General features: G+C 43.0%; 1 protein-coding gene across 7 annotated transcripts in view; it reads left to right on the forward strand.

The window, feature by feature from the left end:
- Positions 1 to 25,931, forward strand: part of PPP2R2B (protein phosphatase 2 regulatory subunit Bbeta) — a 444,097-nt gene that overhangs the window by 340,584 nt on the left and 77,582 nt on the right. For all 7 annotated transcript variants that reach the window (XM_081826892.1, XM_081826894.1, XM_081826893.1 and 4 more), the window contains one exon: positions 3,724 to 3,836. In XM_081826892.1, the coding sequence (XP_081683018.1) occupies positions 3,724 to 3,836 (113 nt within the window). The remainder of the gene's footprint in view (positions 1 to 3,723; positions 3,837 to 25,931) is intronic.

Consider the following 25,931-nt stretch of genomic DNA (forward strand, 5'->3'; position numbering starts at 1 on the left):
CGGCCAGAAAAAAGAAAAAGTCATTACTCATAGTAACAGCCACATGTTCCTTAGACTTTTTTTATCCACAAAGCTTCAAGATACTAAGTCAAGAAAAATTGTATGATAATAAAGTCGAGAATGACTCCAGGCAACCCAGCCATGGGGAATTGGATTGAATTCACCATCAATTATCTTTAAAAAAAAAAAAAAATGTGCTTCTCTCATTATAGTTGGGTGCAGTTTTTATGTTCTGCTGGCATATATTTTCAACTTTACCATTTTTCATGAAAAATAGAACCAACATTCCATTGTGAATCTAGACTTTGAAATTACTTTGCAGGTGAAACACGTTGCTTTACCTTGCTTTCTACTTCTGTCTTAATTCTTATGATGAGAGGGAAAGGTATACTTGATTTGGTTTGCATGCTATGAAAGTAGTATGTATTCATAAAAAAAAATTTTTAGAAAAAAACAGGGAAGCAAAATGAAGATAATAAAGTGTTTACATCCAGAGAGAACCAGTATTAATGTCTTTTAAAGAAAAAAGCAGAGACATGGATAAATCGATAAATTTCTTTGCTTCTTAAGGAAAATGGGATTATTCTATAAGCTGTTCTGCAACAAGATTTTTTTTACTTAATAATATAACACTTAACAACAGGAGCATCTTCCTACTTGTTAAATATCCTTCTAAAATATCATCACCTTTTCAATGACTACATAGCATTCTCTTGTATGAGTTTTCTATAATTTACTACTAAACCTCCCTTTATTTGACCTTTAATTAATAACAGATTCTTACTCTTATAAATTAGATATTTATAGGAGTAGAGGTTAGTATGGATAGATATGATTAGGAAAAAAGCATATTATAAATTATTCATAGAATATGACATATATTAAAAAGTGATATAATTGCACACAAAAATATAATGAAAGGATGTATACAAAATCTTCCTAATACTTTTCTTTGTCTAGTGGAATTGAGGGAAATGTTAATTTTTTTTTTTAACTTTCTGGCTCATTTTCATTTTTTGCAATTATATTTACCACTTGTATAATAAAAGAAGGAAATAAAATGAGAAAATACAAAATCTGTATATGCAGTATTACTATAGGTTTGTACCCCACCCCCCAAAAATGCAGAGAAAAAAATACCACAAGTATCTCTGCAAAATGTTAACAAGGATTATCCCTGACTAGAGCGATTGTAGTTGATTCTTACTCTTTATGTTCTACCTGTGGTTTCTCTATTTCTCTGTGTAGCAATGTATTATTCATAATAATAAAAAAAAAAAAATAGAAGAGAAGAATCACCTTGCGAATGGGACAGGATATATTCCAAAGCCGAGCAATAGGAAATATTCAGTGTTAAATGTCTCTGGTTTGTGTTGTTCTGAGTTACAGCTGACTGGTCCCTAATCCAGCGACTGTATAACACAGGGCTTCTGCTTCATTTTCTCATCCTAAAATGCAGTGCATGCGGCAGCAGGGTGTCTAGAGAGGGTAGGAGCAGAGGACTGTTGGCGTACAGATAGGAAGTGCAGAATTCAACTCTGGGTCTGGGAAAGGCCTCCTTGCCTTCTGTCCCAGTACAGGCCAGGGGGAGCGCTCGGTCCAGGGCGCACACATCTTACACTGAGCAGCCCAGCCGGGTCTGCCAGTATGTGACCAGCTGGAATCATCCCATAATAGGAAACAGGGGCACTGACCTGTTAAAGTAGCCAAATGGTTGCTGAAAGCCGACTTCAGAATGGGGTGCATTTCAGACCTCTGAGGGCCAGGCCTTCGGCAAGGAGACGCGGAGAAGGGAGATGAAGGGGCGAAGGAGAAAGAGAACCCTACTAGAGGCCGGGGGAGGGGCGGCTCTTCTCCCCACAGTATTACGGAGGAGACGGGATGTGCTGACATCACCGCGGGATGAAACTATCGCTGTCAGGGCAACATGTTATTATCAGAGAATAGTTTCCCCCTTTGCAAATTCTAACAGCTGCCCTTTGTCATCCATTATTGGCAGGCCACCCCTGTGTTCAGCACTATATGCCCAGTGTTCCATTTCATCCTCCTGAGAGCCCCGTGGGGAAGGCACTGTTTGCCCCAACTGACAAATAAAGAAACCGAGGCATAGAGAAGTTAAGTGCCTTTATTTGTAAGGTTGAAATATGTGGGACATACTTATACTAAAAACTCCTTTGTTGTTTCTCTGAATTTCACATTGAATTGGGCGTTCTGTACTCTTTCTCCTGATAAATCTGGTACTCCTGTTTGTCACTTGAAGAAACGGGGCACCTACTACCTGGGAACCCTTGTCCTTGGCCACGTGGCTGGCTGGAGTGAGAGTGAGGGTATGGCCCAAGATTGTCTGGTTCCCAAGCCTACCCGATGCAGGCACAGAGGAAGAAGGCATTTGAGTCCCTGCCTTCCACAAGAAAAGCTAGATCGAATACAAATCGTGAATGCAGGACCCAGAGGCACGTGGGCCACACATATGATCTGATTGGCCCAAACGTGTTTTCTTAAGAAAAGGGATGGAAAGCCTGCAGGCGGGGCATGCCATCTCCTGCCTCCCAGAGCCCCCCCCCAGCCCCTCTCACTCATCCCCCCCGGCCTGCCTTACCCCTGTACACATTGGAGATCTTGCCCTCCTTTATTGCTATGGAGAATGACAGGTGTCAGCCAATGATGGGAAGTGCTGGAACAGTACACAGGGAAGAAAGGTAGTTTCCAGCTGGGAATTCCAAGAAGACTGCAAGGGGAAAGGAGCATTTGAATGAACGTTCTTACCATTTTATATCTCTGAGTATTGCTAGCAAGATGCACTGTATAGACGGGATTCGTTCATTCATGCACCTAATAGTTATTGAACATCCACTGTGTCCCAGGCACTGTTGTAGGTGCTAGGTGTGTAGTAATGGGCAAGACAGAATCCCTGCCTCCGGCGAGTTTACATTCTTGTGAGGGAGACGTAACAAAGCCGTGGTCACGTAGTGAGAAGTGGCGAGAGGAAACATTCAAGCAGGCGGAGCAGGCGAGAGAATGGTGGGGACATTTTGATGCAGGTTGGTTAGGAAAGGCCCCTCTGGGGGTGGGACACGAACAGAGCAAAGTGAAGGAACAAGTCCCCTGCGGAAGACGGCCAAGGGCTTTCCGGGAAAAGGCACAGCTAGTGCGAGGCCCGAGGCAGGCATGGGGACCAGAGCGTATACGGGGGGGGGGCTGTAGAGAAGCCACATGGCTGGAGCACAGGGCGAAGGGGGCAGACGGTGAGACTGGAAAGGGTGAGGAAGTGCGGGTCACGGAGGGCCTTTCAGGTCACGGTCAGGGCAGTGCTTGCTGGGGTGGGACCCTGAAATGGGGATACCTATCTCTCAGGGTTATGGGGAGCATTAAATAAATTTTCCATGACAAGTGCTAATAACATAGTGACACAGCTAGTTCTGTATACGTGACTGCTCTTATTCAGTGTTCAATAAATATTTTTATTGAATGAACCAAAATATAAGCTCCAGATGTCATAGGCCATTGGTCTGGGCACACTATATGGTTTTGTGCTGAAACATGAGCTCTGCCTCCAGATGACATAAGATTTATGCCCTGAATCCTTGACGTGAACAACAGTCCCTTCCATCCTCAGCTCCACCTCCCCCTGCATCTCCCCCGCCCCACCCCTCCACACACACAAAACTCCTTGACAAGCTGGTTTTCACTGTAATTTTGATTTCCTCTGGTTGCCCTCCACAGATAAAACCGTGAAGCTGTGGAAAGTCAGCGAGCGTGATAAGAGGCCAGAAGGTTACAATCTGAAAGATGAGGAGGGCCGGCTCCGGGATCCTGCCACCATCACGACCTTGAGGGTGAGCCCGGGGGGGCAGCTTTGGCCCCCATCTTTCACTTCTCTTGGCCACCGGGTGCCGAGGAAGGGCTCCCCGGTGTGGCCATGGGCTGGGTGCGGCTCTAGGTTGCAACTGTCACGTGTGAGTGAAGGAGATGAAGCAGAGACTCACTCTGAGTCTCTGACGGCAGAGGGAGGAGCAGGACGGGTCTGAGCTCTGACCACTACAAATACGTGTCCTTCATCTATTCCCCTAAGACTGGCCCACACGGCCACTACCATGCCTTACTACAGTCAACCTCTGTCTGCTCACGGTATCGAAAATGTTCTGAGCATCTTTTGTACTCAAGGTGCAAGGGATGGGACTACCCAAGTGGCAAGTTGGGATCTTGTGATTTAGAACATGAACTTGTGAATCTAATGGGCCTGGGTTTGAATTCTGCCCTTCATCAGAATCTCACGTGGTCACTTAACCCTTTTGAACTTGAGTCATGCAAGTTTTTTTTAGTTTCTGTGTCTGTAAAACAGTGAACCTCCTACTTACTCAACCCAAAACCGTGAACCCCATACTTGACTAAAAATGTGCTGGGGATGGAAAGCCCTCCTTCCATGGTCCTCAATACGTGATTTCTGCTGTTAGTCTGAGCAGCTCCCTCCCTGCCCTCCGGAAATACACAGTCTGGTAGAGAAAGGATTTGTAGGTCTACTATAAAGATGCTTATGGCACTAAATAGAGTAAGGTAAATGCAGGGAGTGTCAGAGAGTTACCAGGAAGAAATGGTGTTTGGCTCTGGGAGACCAGGAAAGGTCTCTTAGGAAAGTGATGTTAAAAATGGATTTCTAAAAGCAAACTTTTAAGGGAAGGCTCTCTGGATACAGGTTAAAGTGGTTCAGGACTCGGTGGTGAGTTTGGTTTTGGATGTGTTCAACCTGAATGGTAAAGCAGACACATGTTGAGACCAGCCCTAGCCCCAAGGGACTTTCCAAACTGTGTCAGACCCGTGCTTTCAGATACCAGCTACTAAAGACCGAAAACCGAGAAGGGACACATGTGGGGAGAAGAGGGGGTCACTCTAGGTTTAGAAGCAGCTACGGGAATTGAATGATCAGTGCCTGGTTAGCTCGCTTGTTTATTTATTCATTAAATCATTTGTTCCTCTATTCAGCAGGTGCTTTTTTTTTTAAATATTTTATTTATTTATTTTAGAGAGAGAGAGCGTGAGCAGGGGGAAGGGCAGACGGAGAAGGAAAGAATCTCAAGCAGGCTCCCTGCTAAGTGCAGATCCCAATGTGGGGCTCAATCTCATGACCCTGAGGTCATGACCTGAGCTGAAACCAAGAGTCAGACACTCAACTGACTGAGCCACCCAGATGCCCCCAGCAGGTGCTTTATGAACTCAGGCTCATTGCTGGCCACAGTGCTAGGCTCTCGGGTATTTACCCAGTAGTCCCAGGTACCTGGTCGTTGGTCTTCTAAGCAAATAAGCATTGGCTGTTCTGTTTCTTCTTGTCAGCCTGTGCCTTCAGCCTGAAGAACTGCCAGGCAAGTCTCCCATATCAGGCCGGGCTGATGCTCTAAAGGCTCGGAGGTTTTGCAGAGCTGAGGGTAGGGTAGTGAAGAGTATGGACATTGAGTCAGTCTGTCCTGGGTTAGAACTGTGGCACCATTGCTTTCCACCTGGGGACCTTGGACATATTAATTAAAGTCCTTGTGCCTCCCAAGTCCCAGTGCATTACAAGGATTCACTGCTTCCTGGGATTTTTGTGAGAAATCCATGCTGTCTTGTGTGTGATGAAGTGCTTAGCCTTGTAGAGTCTCACTCCCAGAAAGCACTCATTAATGTGTGTTCCCTGCTGTTGGTTTGGTATTATCTTCATCATTATCATTATCATAGCTGTTATTACTCCCTACTGATACAAGAAAGTTCGTATTCTTTTCCTTTTCATATACTTTTTATACTGTTGTATTCAGTCTACAAGCCATTCACTGATAACTAGTGAGCGGCAGGCAATCCACTGGCTGTCCAAAGGGAGTTAAGACAGTCTTTTGCTCCGTGGAACTCAGCAATCCTGTGGGGAAAACAGAGGCCTTAGGTGCCACTGGGGAGTTCATACCATGACCTTCTGCCCAGATGTCACCTTGTCCTTGTTTGCTCTGTGGACGGACTTTCTCAGATGCCATCTGTAGTTCCCACGAAGAGTTCCTGGTGTCCCTGGCATTCTATGGGATTTCATATGCCTTGTGGTTGGCCGCTCCGAGATGCCGCCCACATGATGAAGAGAAGGCCTCTGTGTATGTTTCCATTAGAGCAGAGATGCTGAAGTGGACTTGGTACCCATCAAACGTGGAAGGAGGCCTTGAGGTGTGGCTGCAAGTTAGAAAACCCCAATTCTGGTTCTTGCTTTCGTCTTAACAAGCTGTGTGACCCGGGGCCAGCAAATCACATTTCTTCTCTCCAGTCTTAGTTTCCGAGCTGCCACACAGAGGACTGAATGAATAGTCTGTGCTGTTGCATCCACGGTGCGAGTTCCAGATTCCCAGGACCCAACCCCAGTGATTCCCTTCAGCAAATGGAGGTGATCCAGCAAAATCTACACGTTTAACACAAGCCCCCGGTGGTTGAGACAGGGGGTCTGTGGTCACTGGATTTTATCATCTCTAAGGCTCCCCCGAGCTATCATTTTTTTATGAAAGTACTTTTTTATAAAAGTAGCCTCTGCTACTTTTCAATCATTTCAATAGTTACTACATCAACTAGAGAGACACATTTGCTATAATATTGTAAATACCCGTATTTGATTTCACCCCGTCTACTTTCCTAGGCTTTCCAATATCCTGTGTTTCAGCGTAATCATCCACACTGCAGCATTCTTTGGATGAAAACACTGAAAAAGCCAGCCTCCTCTCCGTTTTGATCCCAGTAGTAGAAGAAGAAAAAAAAAACAAGCAACCCTGAAGACCATAGATTCAGAACAATGACTCCAAACAGAGAATGAGCTGACGTGATATTAATCAAGCTGTAATTTACTAACATGCTCCTCTCTGGAAATTTGCATTGCCAGCATTTGTGGCTTTTCCCCCTTCCCTGTCTTATGATTACCTCTTGCTCACTTTTCATACTTTACAGTTCTGTGTGGATCTTGAGAGTGAGAACATTTAATAATACCCGACAGCTAATTAATCCTCACTGAGTAATGAACCTGTTCTGTTTCAGTTCTAGGAGGCTCAGCTTTTCAAAGCAAGAATGTGGCTATTTTTTTTCTTCTTTCATGGAAGAGGTAGCCTTTTAAATCCAATCACTCATTACCCAGAGAGGCACCGTATTGCCTGCTCAGTATATAACATCCAAAGCAATAATCATAATGATAATTTAATAATAACACCTTATAGCTGTAAAGTGCCATTTATATCACCAATTGTTTTCTTACCTAATCCCTTGATTCATCTTCAGAACAGCCAGTGGGAAAGCCAGTGAAAATGCTGGTGCCTAGTATTTATTGAGCATTTATTATATCCCATGCACCATGCTGCACGCTATATCTGCATTAGCTACCACCTGCGGTACAGTTTGCTGTTAAATACCCATTGTACAGATGAGGCTCAGAGAGGTTAAGTAATATGCCCAGGATCACGCAGGACTAAGAATGAAATCTTGATCTCCTTTGCTGTGGACCTGAGCCCTTAAACCTGGTGCAGTCTCAAAGAGAGAAGTGACTTGCCCAGTGCCTGCCGACTGGTGATTCCAGAGCCGGGACTAAAAATGAAGAGCTTTGGCTCTTGCACTTGGACACGTACATTGGAGGATTTGAAATGGCTTTCAATTAGTACCATTATTCCAGATCAGGATGCCTGTCTCTGTCTCTCCCCACCCGCTCCACTTTCTCTCTTACCCCCACATTCATACACAGTGGGTTTTCAGATCCCTGACCTCAGCATGCGGGAACAGTGACCCCAAGGTCTTCTGTAATTCAGCTTAGCATGTTTCCCCTGGCCTTCCTGCCCAGCCTCCCAATAGCAAGGTGTAAGCAGCCCTCAGAACCCTTTCTAGTCAACAGAAACTCATAGTTCTAGTGACTTCATCAGCCTGGGATGGAAGCTGGGTGGTGAGAAATCACACTTAGCATATTTCTCCCTGCAGGAGGAGCCTGGAGTTATTTGCCTCATTATGGTTGGCTGCCAGTGCCCTGGGAACCTAGGCCAGATTGGAATTTTTTTTTTAACAAGTTATAAGTGTAGATTTCAGAAGGTGTGATCTCCCACACTGTGACTTTGCCATAACCACCCCCAAAAATGAAGGGGCTGTAATGAATTCCAGTTTTCTAATGGATTTTACCTAAATCTTCCTTATAGCTAATATAAGTAATAATAATAACTATGTTTATTAGGTGCTTGCTCTATGTCAGATGCTGGATTTCATATCCTTCGATCATGTAGTTCTAACAGTAACTCTGCCAGGTACGTTCTCTTACTCTCTCTGTATCATCCAAAGCCTGCGTTCCTCAGAGAAGCTCTCCTAGAATTCCCTAGGGAAAATCACACCCTCGGATCTTCCCCTTCACTTTTGGTGGCCTTACCCTGACCCTCGTTTGCTAGCTTGTATCCTTACCTGAGATATCATCTGTCCATTTTCTGCTGCCCCTCCACCTCCTCTTAAACATAGCCTCCAAGAAAGCGGGAGCCACGCTGGGTTTCCTCCCGTAGCCCCAGCACCTAGAACACGCAGCACATGGTAGGTCATGTATTTGTCAAATGAATGCATTACACAGAAGTGGAAACAGAGTCTTAGTGAGGGCAGGGATTTTACCCAAGATCTCATGGCTAGCAAATGGCAGAACTGGGATGCAAACCTACTCTATCTGATCCCAAGTTTTCATTATGATTCCTTATAGTTTCTGCCTTCTAAGAAGATACTAATTCATGATCGGAGACAGGGGAATTTCATTCTTTCTGTACCCTGGAATTCTTCAGCCCAGCTTTCTTAATGCATGAGCTTGACTTTGGTGGGGCAGGGGGAACAAGGAGTGAGGACTGCAAAGGCTTTTCTGTCACAGGGTGGGCACACAGTGGATGCACTGTTTTTTAGAAAGATGAAATGACCTCCTGTTTTATATACGAGCCCTCTGCTGGTGACTGCCTCTGTCTTCCTCTCAGCCTCAGGACACATACACGTGATGTTCTGGATTAACATTTTTCCACATAGAGTGACCCTGATGTTTGCATATATCATCAGTGGCTGTTTGGATACCTCGCCCCCCACCCCACCCCCGCCACCGTCTGAGACACCTTGGCCCGTCAGCATGAGCGTTTGCCAGCTCTGAACTCAGCAGGGGTCATCTTGAGGATTGTTGCTAATAGGTCACGAGGTTAGTAAGGTTGATTAAACAGACTCGCTCTTTTCCCGAAAGTGATCCTTTCAGTGAAACAACTAGTCTAGCTACCGGATCTGTTTTCTAAAGAACTGATTAAACAGACCAGGGGGTTAAGTGAAGCAACTGCATGTATTCAGCCTTTCCTAGGGACCGGCTCTGGGCTGAGCAGTGTGTAATGTATGTTTTACAATTCTTTCTTCATTGCAATCCTGTGACTTGGGCATCATGCCTGTTTTATGGGATGTGTAAACAGAAGCTCAGGGAGGTAAATACTGGCTTAAGGCCCCACCGATAATAAATGACAAAGCCAGGAATGGAGCCCAGGTCTGTCTGATGCCAGAGGTCCTGCCCTTCCCCATTATGCAGGACTGTGTATTGTGTGGCCCCTGATCGAGACAACAGCAAGGGTGATAGCATCTGACACGTAGAACTCTTTTTTTTTTTTAAAGATTGTATTTATTTATTTGAGACAGAGAGAATGAGAGAGAGAGAACACATGAGAGGGGATAGGGTCAGAGGACGAAGCAGACTCCCTGCCGAGCAGGGAGCCCAATGCGGGACTCGATCCAGGGACTCCAGGATCATGACCTGAGCCTAAGGCAGTCGCTCAACCAACTGAGCCACCCAGGCGCCCCACGTAGAACTCTTTACTGTCTTTTTATCCTACTAAGTGCCTACTGTGCGTCAGGCACTGTGCTCGATATGTACTGCCAAGTGGATCTCCCGCAGATGAGTGCAACGCACTCCCTTTCCTCAAGAGGAAGGTGGAAACAAGATGCAAGTGCCTGCCACCAGAAATTAATGGAAGCAATAGTTCTTAAACTTCAGAGTGCGTCATGGGCACCTGGGGGGCTCTGTCGAGTACAGTCCCTTCTCACCAGGGATTCTGGCTTAGAAGGTCTGAGTTGCACCCAGTGAATCTTTGACAAGACCCCTCCTGGAAAACCCCCAGGTGATCCTGGTGCGTGCGGTCCCTGGGCCACCCTTTGAGAAACACCAGAGAGGATAAGGGTCCCGAGACCAGCACAGAAGATTGCCATATCAGAGGAAGAACAGAAGGGAAGGAGATACAGGACTAGGAAGGAGTTTCCAAGATGCATCTTGACAGATAGATGTTCTTTCATGCTGGGTGTCTCATTTGATGCTCCCACGGATCCTGGGAGGCAAGTAGGACATGAATTGATATTTTCCTCTTTCTTATGGTATGGATGTAATTATCCCCATTATAAAAGGGGGAAACTGAGGCTCTGAGAAGCAGATACTTTCTGTCTAGACACAACCTTATGCTTTTTTGATGCCTCTATGGTACCCATGGAGGATGAGTAACCCCAGTTTCAGGGCAGACTACTGGGTGAGTCAAGATCGGCCAGCCCTGCCCAGGTTTTAATTTTGCCTTTATGCTTTGATACCCGAGGCCTCTTAGGACACAGATACAGCCTTCCCCTACCTATTTTTAATTTTTCTAGACTTCATTTTGTGATTTATTGCTGCACCAGGGACTTAATATCCAATCCTTTTACAGTTTCATCTTTCCTTTCCTTATATTTGTTGCAAATAACAATGAAGTGTTTAGCTACTGCAGTGAAAAATCAATCAAGCCTGTTCCATATTCACAGGCTTGCAATGGCACCGGATGGCCCCCTGGATTAGATTAACTTCGTGAATGTGTCACTGTGGTGTGGGTAATTTCTCAACCTTCACTCCATCCCTCCTGCTCCTGCATCGTTGGATGGATATTGAGATTTCCCATTGATTGACTGCCCCAAAAGAGAACACTGACGTGTGATGTGTGTAACTCAGCGGGACGCACATAGTCTGTGTTTATGAAAATAAATAATAATTTCTGTTATCATTATTGATTGCCATCATTATCTGATTGTATCTGTCTGTGTCATGGGGTTTCGGTTATGGGATCAGAAAGCACTCCACAGGAACCTCAGGCACAACCCTCCCCAACAAGCCTCTGCATTTTGATGTGTTTTGCCTCTTGAGGGTGAGGGTTAGAGATGTCTCCATCCTGTTCTTTGGCTAATGTTTGGTGAGACAATGTTAGTTGTGTTCAATGTTAAGCAAAGGAACTTATTCTGTTGGAATAATAATAAGAGCAGCCAGCATTTATGGAGGATTTGCTGTGTTCCAGGGACAGTGTACATATATTGGCTGATTTAATCTTTGAGATAATTATAGCCTTTATGTAGGGACTGAGATAAACCTCATTTTAGAGATGTGAGACCAGAAGTCGGAGAGGTTAAGCAATGTGCCTGAGGTCACACAGCTGCTAAGTGGCAGTGTTTGGACTTGAATTCATGTTTTTACTAACCCTCCTCTCATATCAAAATAGAATATCTGGTCTATTCATCTGAATAGTCAATGTAAACCACACTCTGAGTCAGCAGGAACTAGAGGACAACCTATCAAGGAAACTGTAGAACTGCAGGTGCCTTGGGCACAGGTGAGTTTTCCATGTTGTTTTGGGGGAAGGAGGAGCAGAAAGGATGCATGGAACTAGGTCATCCAGGTTTACCAAACCTGGATGATGATCAGACTCTGGGAACGGCCTAAATCATTCCCAGCTCACTGACTCAGAATGTGTAGGAGCAGAGCCAAAGGATCTTCCCGTACCTCTCAGTTCTATCCCAGTCCTGAAGACCACCTGGGTGTGAGGAGCATTGGCACGATGATGACCTGAAAGGTCCGGTCCAAGGTGAAGGTTCTCTGGTTTCATTGTTTAAGTTCTTTCTTTGACTTCTTCCTTCCTCCCACCTCAGGGTACTACATAGAATAATTTGAGGGCAACCTTATTATCAAAATGAAGTTGGCGCTATACTGCGTGATTTGATTTGGAGTAAGCTTCTGCAAGCCATCAAGGTTTAGGTTGTGTGTGAGTGGTTCTGCCCTTCAAGACTCAAGTTCTTTTCCCATCCCACTCCTTATGGAATCAGTGGGCAGCCCACCTGTACTCTTAGAGGCCAGTGTACTCTAAGAGATAACACTATTGCAGACATTCATTAAACATATACTGTGTGCCAGGCTTTCTGCTGGGTACATTACAAACACCATCTCTCGCAGCCCTGTGAGGTGCGTACTCTTGTCATCCCCATTTTACAGATGAGGAACTTTATTTCAAAGCTGAAATGACTTACCCACAGGCTATAGCTGCTAAGTGGCAGTCACATTTTTAACCACATTCTCACTGACTCTGGAGTCTCTGATCTTAACACCATACTGTGGGTCTCCAGGAAAGGGACCAGGGCTCTCGCCACATGTCAGCCATCATCTGTAAGATGGAGATCACCATGCTAATAGAGTAATATGCCGACAGTATGTGGCATGATGCCTTGTGAACAGTGGATGATCAGCATTATTCCCTTTCTCCTTTCCCCTCCCCTCTTGTCTGTCACCTGGAGACCAAGAGTTTCAGGAAAGTCTGATGAATATAATTATAAAGGTTCAATGCAGTGTGACGTCTGGGGCCCAGCAATCCATTTTGCCTGATTTTGAATGTGTGTTTGTACTGACTCTCCAAAGCTGCCTCAGATTCATAGTGCATTCTCAGACTATAAAATATTTTCTTTCATCTGAAAGCTACCTTTGTTCTGCTGCCTTTCCAGTGTAGTAATCAGATCCAATGTAAATGTAAATATAAGCAGAATCCTATACCTGGTTTAAGATCAAGTTCTTTTTGTCTCTTGCTCCTACCCCCTTTGAAGGCTACCATGGCTTCCTAAATGTGATAGGAACTGGTAAATGCCACTCCCCATATGTACACCTAATGGCAGTGGGAAGCTAAGAAGCCCACTAATATTAGAAAAAGAAAAGAATCATGTTAGTGAAGAAAACCTTGATGTTTCCATGGCCTCTGATGCAGTTTATCTTGAGATTCCCTGGTCATGAGGTAGGACCATATTCTAGACTATGACCTGTTCTCTTCCTGACATCGGTCATTAACTCGTGTGGGTTTCAGAGGTGTGGTAAGGTTGGCCAGGCCAGGCAGGCTGCTGGCCTTTGTTAGGCTCTGGAAGCAAGGATCTTGTCACTGTGTCAAACCTAATTCACACTGACCCAGATGGATTTTTCTCAAAAGAGAAGTTATCAGTATAGTTTCACCTGTCTTTTCCTTTCAAGAGCTCTCTGTATATTTTTACAGTAAGCAGAAAATCCAGGCACAACTGGATGATTCAAGGAGAAAAGTGCCTCCAATTCCTGAATTGTTCAGGTGGAGTTACCTGAATTAGGAGTGTGATGGGAGAGACATTGTCCCCAGACCAGGTCCTGGCCCAGAAACAGGAGCTCACTGTTGCTGCAATGAGTGGTGTGAGTCCCATCCCCTGAAGTGACACCTGCTCAGGTATGAGTGTGTGAACGTGCACAGCCCAAGAAACCTTAGAACATTCACAAAGCCCAGAACGGATTCCTATTTGTCCGTTAGACTTACTTAACCAGAGATCAGAAATACGTGCCTAATCCCTTCTGCTACCAGCTCATGCAAAGAACTAATTTGAAGCCACAGAAGAAATTCTAGGGCTCCTGCTCATTATACATAAGATTTTTGTAGAAAATAATTAACACAGGTGGGTTTAGAATCAAGTTCAGTAGAAGATAGGATCACTTTGATCCTTGTACATTGCAAACCAGGCTTTACCTGATGCTTTGATGTAGCATTTTAAATACCAGTTCTTACCTGAGAAAAAGATTTTAAATACTTCCCTAGAGGTTAATGTACAAGAAGATCCTTTTTTTTTTTTTTTTTTTTTTTGGTGCAAAGGAACTGGTTGGAGGAAGACGTTTTATAAGGGTACTTCCATGTTAAAGGAGATTGTTATCAACAGAAATTCTTTGGATTCCTTAGAATAATTGAGCCGGAAGGAAAAGAACTTTCTACCTAAGGGTGTTAATTGGTATTTGCTTGAGTGGAGGAGAATGGGTCACACCCTTGTGATTTGTTTGTGATCAGATGATCAGTTGGGCTCCTGTCCTTTACCAGAAAATGTTAAAGGCAGTGATAAAAACACACACATTCACTCTCACAAATGTTTCTTGCTCGAGAGTATATGGGGAAACCCTCACTTAAACACATTTAAACAAATGTATTTACTTCAGGGTTTCTCGGGACCTTTAATATACTGATAGAGGATATCAAACTCCAAGAAAGATATATGACATGTGATATTTTGCACCAAATTTAGCTGACCATGAAAAGCCCTTTGCTCGGCTCATGGGATCACTTTTCTTTATGACATTCTCCTCAAAATGTGGTCTTTGGCCCAGTGCCAGTCTATAGATAAGGTACCAGAATATGAATCATCACTCACTGAGCCACTGCCTTGTTCAGCTGATACTTTCATTTTCCATAGCAAGACTTTCTCAGTGAAAGAAGGAATGCATTGATTCTGTCTTAAGCTCCTTATCTTATCATCGACAATTAACAAACAGCTTGTGGGTCTGTTTCAAGCGGCACAGCCGTAGACCTCACCTGGGGAAATGCTGGCTGAAAGGATTGGGTCAGGGAAGAAGGAGTTCACCTGGTAGCATTTTCGCTCTTACTGCCTTGCCATCACAGAATCACGCTGATGGGGAAAGATTCTTCACTTTCAAGCTCATTAACATTAACTGAGCACTTAATAGTGTCTGGCACAGCACCAGGCACCTTGTGTACTTCCCCATTTAAGCTTCACCTTAACTCCGTGAGCTTAAAACTATTGTTGCCAGGGACACTTGGGTGGCTCAGTCTGTTAAGCGACCGACTCTTGGTTTCCACTCAGGTCGTGATTCTCAGGGTTGTGAGATCAAGCCCCACATCAGGCTCTGTGCTCCACACAGAGTCTGCTTAGAATTCTCACCCTCCCTCTGCTCCTCCCCCCGCTTGCTCAGGCATGCGCTCCCTCTCCCTCTTTCTCTCTCTCTCTCTCTCCAAAAGTTAGTAAATAAAATCTTTAAAACAAAAACAAAAAACTATTGTTGCCATTTCAGACGAGGAAACTGTTCCACATGGAGAAAGTAATCTGTGCAAGGTTGCTCACTAGCAAGTGATAGAACCAGAGTTCATCCCTGGCTATCTGACTGTAGACTCCCCCCTCTTGGCCACCATGGTATCTGGCTTCCCAAAAGCCATGACTTTCAACCATCTGAGCCAATGGAGGTTTTATTCCCATTGTCAGAGACCTCTTGAAGCAGGAACACCACATTAGCCAATCTAGAAACCATCCCTGTTCACAAATGTCTCCTTCTGTGTAGCTTAGCATCTCTTTAATCTACACTTATAAAGGGAAGGTTGCACATCTATAGTCCCAGATAGACATGGCTGCCCTCATGGGTCTGACAGGGAGAAACTGGGTGGTTACATGCTTTTGTCTGAAAACGGAATGGCACCGACTTGATGTGTCTGTGCCTGATGCTAATGCTCCTTCTCAGCATTTGCTTCCCTGCTCTGTGATCCCACTTCTTCTCATTATTTCAGGGGCTTAGAGTTTTCTGCAACTTTGAATTAAATAAGGACATTGTCTATTTAAATGCCAAAATATCTAGACACAAGGGGAGCAAACTTCATCCAATCATCCCATTGCAGTAGCAAACAAGCAGATGTTTAGAAACATGTGAGAGCTTGATTTAAAAAAAAAAAATCATTTGCTCTCCAATTCAAAGAGCATCTGAGAAAAGTATTCGGGGCAGGGGATGAGGCAAGCAGGGGAATGGAAGATTACCAATGAGTTCAGGAGTTGTGAGGTTAGGTATTGAGACAGCAGTGACAAAAGACAGCCATATTTGGTCCCATTGTTCTTTGCCACAATCAAGTCATCCCTGCACCTGAACCCACAGTTGACTGTCCCATCAGTTCTGATTAAATGTGCCTTGGTCCTACACAATGGTCAAATCAACTAAGAACAGATGCACCACCTGGATCTCACTCATCCTACAAGTATTTCTTGAGTCTCTACTGTAAGCCAGGCCCTGCAACGGGCCCTGGGTGGCAGCAGTGAACAGGAATGACCAGGTTCCTGCCCTCATGGATCTAAGAGGCTCTTTTGGTTGGAAAGGGCACAAATCAAATGCCGCCCCCCCCCCAATGATACCAGGTGGGGGTTGCAGAAGACAGGCGGATGGTGCACAGGAAAACAGACAGGAGAAGTTGATCCATTTGGGGAGAGCAGAGAATAAGTTCCTGAGCAACTACTAATTGAGCTGAGGCAGGAGGTAGGTGAGGAGAGGAGTGGGAGGAACATTCCAGGCAGAGGAGATGCCGTGGGCCAAGGCCATGAGGTAGGAAGTTGCACAGGTGAGCAGGGGATGGAACAAAAGTCAGAGTGGCCGGAATGCTGAGCACAAGGAAATGTGTGGTGACAGCAAGGTGCGGGTAACAAGGCAGGCGGGTCATGGCCAGACCATGCTGGACATCACAGACCTTGCTAAGGAATCTGCTCTTTCCTCCCAAGAGCAGTGCAAGCCCTTTCTTCTCCGCACTGGTCATTTTTGGAAACAGCTGTTATTTGCTCAGATAGCTAAACGTTCTCTACCCAAGACAGGATATACACCACAGTAGAAAAGCTGTCGGCACAAACCAGGAAGTTACTGGCAGATACGAAGAGTTTAAATGGAGGAAGCCAATGGCATCTTGTCAGGGGCCATGTCGCCCTCCGGCCCCTTGCCTGTCACTGTTTTGATACATGTCAGGGCATGGCCTCCACAGACCTTCTCCAATATGAAGGCATCCTCCCTCCAAGGTGAATCTTCCCGTGAGTGATTGAATTGTTTGGAGGGTCATAGACCCTGACAGCTCCCTATTACACGAAGGAAAAGATAAGCTTCCGATTAGTCCTGGGGCTGGAGGAAGCCAAGACAGAGTGCACCTGTCAGAACTGCTTACAACATATAAATCATTACCTCAATTTTCCATGCAAGAATTGGGCCAGAGAGAAAGAAGTGACTGAGGTTGGTTAGCAGTGCAGAACCATTTTAAAGAGCTCTTGCCTGACTCTGAAGCAGGATTCGCTCTGCTATCCATGCAGAGAGAACGGAGCCCCATGCCCAGAGGAACGACAGAGACAAATGCCCACTGGCTCCAGAAAAGGGCAATTTGTTTCTCTGGTGTTCACTAGGGCTCTTACTGCTCATCTAACAAGAGCGGCCACCAAAGCTTTCCCTGACTCCAAAGGGGAGCACATTTGGTATTGTGCTTGTTCTTTGTGAGGTCCTTGATTTCCCTATTGTGTAATCACCATAGTAATCATGGTTATTGTCATCATTTTCCTTCTCTCAATCGCTGATCAAAAATCTCCAAGATAGCCAGGGACCATCTGGGACTAACCTCCTGTCCCACAGTCCAGAATATCAAGGTGTATGTAGGGGCAGAAAACAGCCTAAAACTGAAAAAAAGGCTTGAATGAAGGACAGCAAATCTGAAGATATTCAGTAAAAATTGAAAAGCCTAAATTGATTGGACAATGCCCAAATATTCATTTCATTTTACAGTCTATAAAATACCAAAGAGCTAGCAGAATGTGGGAGCCTGGAAGCCTCCAGTGGGAGAAGCTCCAGCACTGAGTAAACCCAAACTACCAACTTGTGTAGCAGACCCTAAGGAATGCTGCCTTGTGCATCTTCTGGGCTCCAGTAGACCGAGGAGACACACCTGTGGGGGAACTCCTTCATTCTCCAGGACAGACCCGGACTTTTGAAAGGGGCTTTCATCACTGGCACCTGCATTAAAAGGGATCCATGTTTTGTCCAGCTCAGATATTCCTGTTGCCAGTGATCGAGGAGCCTTTCTTCTTTTCCGCCTTCATGTATTTTAAAGAGAAGCATATCTTCAGAATCACAACACAGCCCAAAATGTGTTGGCTGCCAGTTAAAATTCCCTAGGACTAAGAAATGCAGTATATTTTCTGTGAACAAACCCAAAATATGAGTCAAGACAGTACACAGAGGGATGTGGGAGCTGAGTGAAGAAGTCACATGGATACTTTAAAATAAAACAGAATAATTGCTTGTTTGTTCAGAATGTGTGAGCAAAATGTTCTTATTGCCAGAAGAAATGTGAGGCCGACTTATTTCCACTTATCCTCTGGTAAGGGAGGGAAGCCCACAGTTGGAACTGTTGTGGGAGAGAGTCTAGTAGAGCAGTTACAAGAGTTTAGAGGAATAGCTCTGGATTCAAATCCCAGCTCTATCTCTGTATGGCTTTGGGCCTTTTTATTTTATTTTCTATTTGAGAGAGAGAGTGTGTGCAAGCAGACCGAGGAGGGGGCAGAGGCAGAAGGAGAGGGAGAGAGAGAATCCTCAAGCAGACTCCCTGCTAAGCACAGAGCCCAACGCAGGGCTTGATGCCAGGACCCTGAGATCATGACCTGAGCCAAAATCAAGAGTTAGACGCTTAATGGACTGAGCCATCCAGGCACCCTTGGCTTTGGACCTTTTATTTAAGCTTTCAAAGTATTGATTTTATCATCAAGAGGGACCTACATCGGGATGCCTGGGTGGCTCAGTCAGTTAAGCGTCTGCCTTCGGCTCGGGTCATGATCCCGGGGTCCTGGGGTCGAGTCCCGCATCGGGCTCCCTGCTCAGCAAGGAGTCTGCTTCTCCCTCTGACACTCCCCCTTCTCATGTGCTCTCTCTCTCTCATTCTCTCATTCTCTCATTCTCTCTCTCTCTCAAATAAATAAGTAAAATCTTTAAAAAAAAAAAAGGGGGGGGGCCTAACATCATAGTACTTACCAGCATAGGATCTGGCTTTTAGTATTAACCATTCAGTAACAGGTAGCTAGCTAGCTTCAGGTTGGGAATTAGGAATGCTCGGTACAGAGATATCATTGGTAGACCCAGTTGTTGCTTTTAGATGGAAACATGCAGTTCTGAGGACAGGTGGGAAAGGAAAGACTTCTAGCTTGATCAAATGGCCAAAGTTCATTTGCCTAAGCCACATTAACCTCAATATTTAAGTCTCTTCAGTGAATGTTCATATCACTGGCCTAAAGGACATTCCCATTAAAGATACATAAATATATGAATACATACAGACAGACTCTAATTGGGAAGGAAAAACAAAAAAAAAAACCTGTAAGTGAAGATAAGGAGATAACAGAAAATAAGTTATCAGTTTGAGTCTCTGGATAAATCGATGTATGTTCCCACACTGTATCACCCTTTTTTGGGAGACCAGTGAACTTTTAAGCTCTCACTGAGCTAGGAAAATTTCTGTGCTTTGTAGTAACTTCTTCGTAGAGAAGAAGCTTCAGCCCTTTGATGCAAGTGGCCTCTGGGATAATAGCACCGATAATTCCCTGAAAGGTTGTTAAAAGTTGGCTCAGGACTCTGGTGGCAAGTCTTCTTTTAGATTCTCTGCCTTAGCCTCCAACCATCAGTCAGCAAAAGTGCAGAATTCTTTACCCAGGTCAAAGGATCCACTCTCAGATGTTAGACCTTCTGTCTTTATTTTGTTGACATTGAAGAAACCCTTCTATGTATCTCACTTTCCCTTAAAAAAAACAGCCAAAAAAAAAAAAAAAATTCTCTTGCTGTTTTCTCCTGGTCTTGACCACTGAGAAAAGAATTCTTTTTTTTCTCCCAGCACAAGCTCATTATTAACCTATTCCACATTCACAAATTCAAATTCAACATTGGACATTAAAACTGACCTAGCAGAAATTTCCCCCTTAATTGGACCACTTTTCTATAGAAACCATCCTGCCAGCATCTGTGGTAAGATGTGTTCTGGAAAAACAAATGATCAGGTGGAATTAGATTGCTCTCTCTGTTTGCTAACAACGCTATGCCTTTGCATAATTCTTCCTGATTATCAGAAGGGAAAAGCTATAACTCAGGCAGAGATGAGCTTTATTGGCGTTGGGCCCTCCTAGGGGAAAAAAAATATATATATATATATATATATATGTGAGCAGAAGCATTTGCAAGTGCCTTATATGTTGAGAGATTGAAATTCCAAACAGTCTGTAAACTTAGCTTGCCTAAATCTGCAACCTTAAAAAATGAAAATGTCTCCCTATATTTGGTATCATAACTCAAGAGCTGGGTTTATCTCCTTCTCTATAATTAAAGAAAAAAATTATATACCTATAAATATATCTAGAAGAGAATGTCATTTGAAATGAAAGAGTTCTCATGAAGGAAAAATAAATAGCTGGGGAGAGCCCAGGAGTCAGATGCCTTCAAAGACTTAGAAACCCACTCCAGCCTGAACAGCTGCAGGTTGTCCTTGTAAAGGGAGAGAGGTGTGTCTCCCACCTCTGTTTACATTCTGAACCATACTATGGTTCCATTTTCCCTAGCGGTCCTTAGGCATCTCCATTTCTGCTAGTAACTTCCCCTGTCAGGACAGATCATGTAACTTTCAACTGTAATGTTTGGACCAACTCTGCTTATGCTGTCCGGCTTTGGAGGCATCCCCCACTCCAGCACGCTCCTTGTTGAGAAGCTATTCCTTTGCCTCCAGTTTTAGATTCTCCTCCTTTCTGCGGGAGAGTCCACAGAAACCCATTGAGTCTGTTCCCTGAGCGAATCTAGGTCTCCTTTGACCCTGTCATTATGAGATGGAGGAATAATTAGTCCCAGTTTCTTAATATTCCAAACAGTTTCAGGTGTCTGTCAGTATCAGGCCAGCTGTGTGGGTTGATGGTTTGATGCTTGTTCGTCAACAATACCAAGGCTATAAAAAAAAAAACAGTGTTTTCCTTTGGAGGACTTGAAGAATCTTACTTCATAATCTTCTCCCCTGGGAAATTTACATCTTTTGCCTCTTTGGACACATCTCCCATTGTGAAAACTGCAGCAAATAATTTTCCTCCTTTATGTCTTTCTTTTGGGCACATTCTTACTTGTCGATCAATAAATTACCCCCTGCCAAGCTCCAGCAGCCTGGCTTCCTTCTTCAGCGCTTACATTCTCCTTTTGTGTTTAAAAAAGAGCTCATTATTTTTCTCTTAACCTCCAGTGAAATCTTCTCTTGATTCTCTTCCTTTATCTTGCTTATCATTTCACTTAATTCTCAGTCCAACTGTCCTCATCTGCACCTGCCTCAATTCTCTGCATTTTCCCTTTTAATAACCCGAAGTTAATGAGACTACCATTGGAGTCACACGCTCCTTTTCTGATCGCTCCACGATAGGGAAACAGGATTTCATGGCAGTAGCAGGTGATGCAATAGAAGGAAAGCCACAGTAGGGTCATCGTCAGGTGGGTGGTTTTGTGTTCACTGGCACGGTTGGGGCCCCGTGCAGGAGCTGTGTGAGGGTTAGCCCTTACATATTGTCCTTGTTTCATATGGTGGTAGTGAGGATTACATGAGATAAATCATGTCATGTGCTTGATGGAGTGGCATATGGCAAGCCCCCCACCCCATAAGCATTATTAGGGTTCTATTAGGGTTCTAGAAAGCAAGTGTAAGAGACAATATCTCACACCTTCCCGGGTTTGGAATCCGCAGCTATACATGGCCAGCAGGGGTACTGGCTCTCTATTTGTTTATGCAAATAGCTCATCACATGATTATATGGGAAATGGCACTTCCCAACTGTGTAAAGGCACATAAAGTAGCATTGAGCCACACGAAGACAGAGACCATCTTGTTGCTGTCCCGTTGCAAAGATCCAGTGTTGTGCCTAACAAAGTACACTACCTATAAATATTTGACATCAATATATATCAATCCCCTAACATGTCCCCAGTACTGTGCTGGTCACTGTCAAATATCACTCTGTTGTCCGAAGTCTAGGCTATGTATTTCTTTTGGGACAAGACACAGCTTTAAGAAATACTGAATCGCCTAACGCAAGAGGTTTTTCCTTTCTCGTGTCTATTTTAAAATCATTCTGATTGTATCAAGCCCAAAGTCCCACTTTGATATAAATATTTTTTAGCCCCTCTAAATCTTGACTTTTTCAGATTGAGAGGTAGCTAAGTCTTTCCAGGTGACCCATCTGGCTAGAATTGAAGAACATTTTTTTCATCTTGAGAAGTGCCCTCCTTAATCCCCATCACCTATGTCACCCATCCTCGCACCCACTTCCCCTCTGGTAACCATCAGTGTGTTCTCTATGTCTGTTCTAGGTTTGTCTCTCTCTCTCTCTTTTCTCCTCTTTGCTCGTTTGTTTTGTTTCTTAAATTTCATGTATGAGTTAAATCATACGGTATTTGTCTTTTCTCTGACTGACTTCGCTTAGCATTATACTCTCTTGCCCTATGCATGTTGCAGCAATTGGCAAGATTTTGTTTCCTTTTTATGGGTGAATAATATTTCGCATATTCTTTATACATTCATTTATCAGTAGACACTTGGGCTTCTTCCATAGTTTGGCTATTAAAAAAATAATGCTGCTATAAATATAGGGGTCATGTATCCCCTTGAATTAGTATTTTTGTATTTTTGGGGGGTAAATACTTAGTAGTGTGATTACTGGATTGTAGGGTAGTTCTATTTTTAGTTTTTTGAGGAACCTCCATGCTATTTTCCACAGTGACTGCACCCGTTTGCATTCCCACCAACAGTGCAAGAGGGTTCCTTTTTCTCCTCATCCTCACCACTTGTTGTTTCTTATGTTTTTGATTTTAGCCATTGTGACAGGTGTGAGGTGATACCTCATTGTAATTTTGATTTGCATTTTCCTAATGATGAGCATCTTTTCTGTGTCTGGTGGACATCAGCATGTCTTCTTTGGACAAATGTCTGTTCATGTCTTTTGCCCATCTTTAATTGGATTGTTTTTTGGGTGTTGAGTTGTGTCAGTACTTTAGTATTTTGGATAGTAACCCTTTATCAGATATGTCATTTGCAAATATCTTCTCCCATTTATTAGGTTGTCTTTTAGTTTTGTTGGTTATTTCCTTCACTGTGCAGAAACTTTTTATTTTGATGTAGTTCCAATAGTTTATTTTCGCTTTTATTTCTCTTGCCTCGGGAGACACATCTAGAAAAGTATTGCCATGATTGATACCAAAGAAATTACTGCCTATGCCCTCTTTTGGAATTTTTATGGTTTCAGGTCTCACATTTAGGTCTTCAGCCCATTGTGCATTTATTTTTGTATATGGTGAAAGAAAGTGGTCCAGTTTCATTGTTTTGCATGTAGCTGTCCAGTTTTCCCAACACTATTTGTTGAAGAGATTTTTCCCATTGTATATTCATTCTTCCTTTGTCAAAGATTAATTGACCATATACTTGTAGTTTTATTTGTGGGTTTTCTTTTCTATTCTATTGATGATGTGTCTATTTTAATTACTACCACTTTGTAATATAACTTGATGTCTAGAATTATATTTCCAGTTTTTTCTTTTTCAAGACTGCTTTGGCTATTTTAGGTCTTTTGTTTTTTCTAGCTCTGTGAAAAATGCTGTTGGTATTTTGATAGAGATTACATTAAATCTGTAGATTTTAACATTTGTTCTCCTAATCCATGAGCATGGAATGTCTTTCCATCTCTTTGTGTCATCTTGAATTTCTTTCGTCAGTGTTTTATAGTCTTCAGAGTATAGATCTTTTACCTCCCTGGTTGAGTTTATTCCTATATATTTTATTATTTTGGGTACAATTGTAAATGGGATTGTTTTCTTAATTTCACTTTCTGCTGCTTTATTATTAGTGTATAGGACTACAACAGATTTCTGTACATTGATTTTGTATCCTGAATTCATTTATCAGTGCTAGTAGTTTTTTGTTGGACTCTTTAGGGTTTTCTATTTATACTATCATGTCACCTACAAACAGCAAGAGTTTTTCTTCTTCCTTACCAATGAAGATGCCTTTTATTTCTTTTTGTTGTTTGATTGCTATGGCTGGGACTTAGAGTACTGTGTTGAATAAAAGTGGTGGGAGTGGACATCCTTGTTTTGTTCCTGACCTTAGGCGAAAGGCTCTCAGTTTTTCCCCATTGAGTATGATGTTGGCTGTGAGTTTTTCATATATGGCCTTTATTATGTTGAGGTATGTTCCCTCTAGACTTGCCTTGTAGAGGGGTTTTTATTATGAATGGATGTTGTACTTTGTCAAATGCTTTTTCTACATCTATTGAAATGATCATATGGTTTTTATGCTTTCTCTTTGTGGTGTAATGTATCGTGTTAATTGTTTTGTGAATATTGAACCACCCTTGCATCCCTGGATTAAATCCCATTTGATCATGGTCTGTGTTTTTGTTTTGTTTTTTTTTGTAATTTATTGTTGGATTTGGTTTGCTAATATTTTGTTGAGGATTTTTCCATCTGTATTCAGCAGAGATACTGGCCTGTAGTTGTCTTTTTTGGTAATGTTTTTATCTGGTTTTGGTATCAGGGTGATACTGGCCTCATAGGATGAATTTGGGTTTTCCTTCCTCTTCTATTTTTGGAATAGTTTAAGGAGACTAGGTATTAACTCTTCTTTAAATGTTTGGTAGAATTTGTGTGTGAAGCTGCCTGGTCCTAGACTTTTATTTTTGGGGAGTTCTTTGTTTACTGACTCAATTTCAGTGGGGTATTTGGTCTGTTCAAATTTTCTATTTCTTCCTGCTTTACTTTTGGTAGGTTAAGAACAGTTTTTTTCATAGCATTTATTTTTATAACATTTTTCTGGGTTTTTTTGTTTTGTTTTGTTTTAGCAATTCACAGAAAACTGTTTTTTCATGTATTGCTATGATGTAACATTCCCTACTAAAATTAATTTAGTTAACTAAAAAGCAGATTCATTTAGAGAAAATGTTAAGCAAGTAATAGTCTGGGTAAAGCTGATAAGGTAAAAAAAAAAAAGAAGAAGAGGAAGCTTTTTCAAAATGAAAAAATAATAAATACTTACCCCAAGCCAAATGAATTTGAGTCTCAAAAAAAAAAAAAAAACTTACCCCAAGCCAAATGAATTTGAGCCTCAAAGTGTGGATGTGAACAATCTGTACTTTCTATTTCACTTTAAGACATGTGAGGTGGTTGATGAAAAATCAGTTTAGGAATCTCTGAATGAGAAAATCTCCAATTTTCTTTATGTAAAATTTTTTTCATTCAGTCAACAAACATTTGCTCAGTACCTACTGTGTGTAATGCCATATTTCCTAGATGCTGAAAATAAAATGGAAAACAATATAGAAGTAGACCCTGCCTCCATGGAGCTTACATTCTAGTAGAAGCTCATAAATATTGTGTTCCCTGATTTTTTGCCTGCCATAGATTTTTGCTTCTATGCTAAATCACAGCCTGAAAGCATATGAAACTGTCATAACTTTGTGGACACTGATTGTGTTTCTGGCATTGAGTTTCCTGTAGAGGGAAGTCGGAAGCCAGTCTTTATTTTTACTTCTCATACTTGACTCATTTTAAAGATCTTCATAACCCACAGATATTCTTTTTTTAAATTTTTTATTGTTATGTTAATCACCATACATTACATCATTACTTTTTGATGTAGTGTTCCATGATTCATTGTTTGTGTATAACACACAGTGCTCCATGCAGAATGTGCCCTCTTTAATACCCATCACCAGGCTAACCCATCCTCCCACCTCCCTCCCCTCTAGAACCCTCAGTTTGTTTTTCAGAGTCCATCGTCTCTCATGGTTCGTCTCCCCCTCTGATTCCCCCCCTTCATTCTTCCCCTCCTGCTATCTTCTTCTTCTTCTTTTTTTTTTTAACATATTATATTATTTGTTTCACAGGTACAGATCTGTGATTCAACAGTCTTGCACAATTCACAGCGCTCAACCATAGCACATACCCTCCCCAGTGTCTATCACCCAGCCACCTCATCCCTCCCACCCCCCACCACTCCAGCAACCCTCAG

Source organism: Leptonychotes weddellii, chromosome 7 (genome assembly GCF_054177405.1).
Source record: "Leptonychotes weddellii isolate Sample4059 chromosome 7, ASM5417740v2, whole genome shotgun sequence".
In the NCBI taxonomy this organism is placed as follows: Eukaryota; Metazoa; Chordata; class Mammalia; order Carnivora; family Phocidae; genus Leptonychotes; species Leptonychotes weddellii.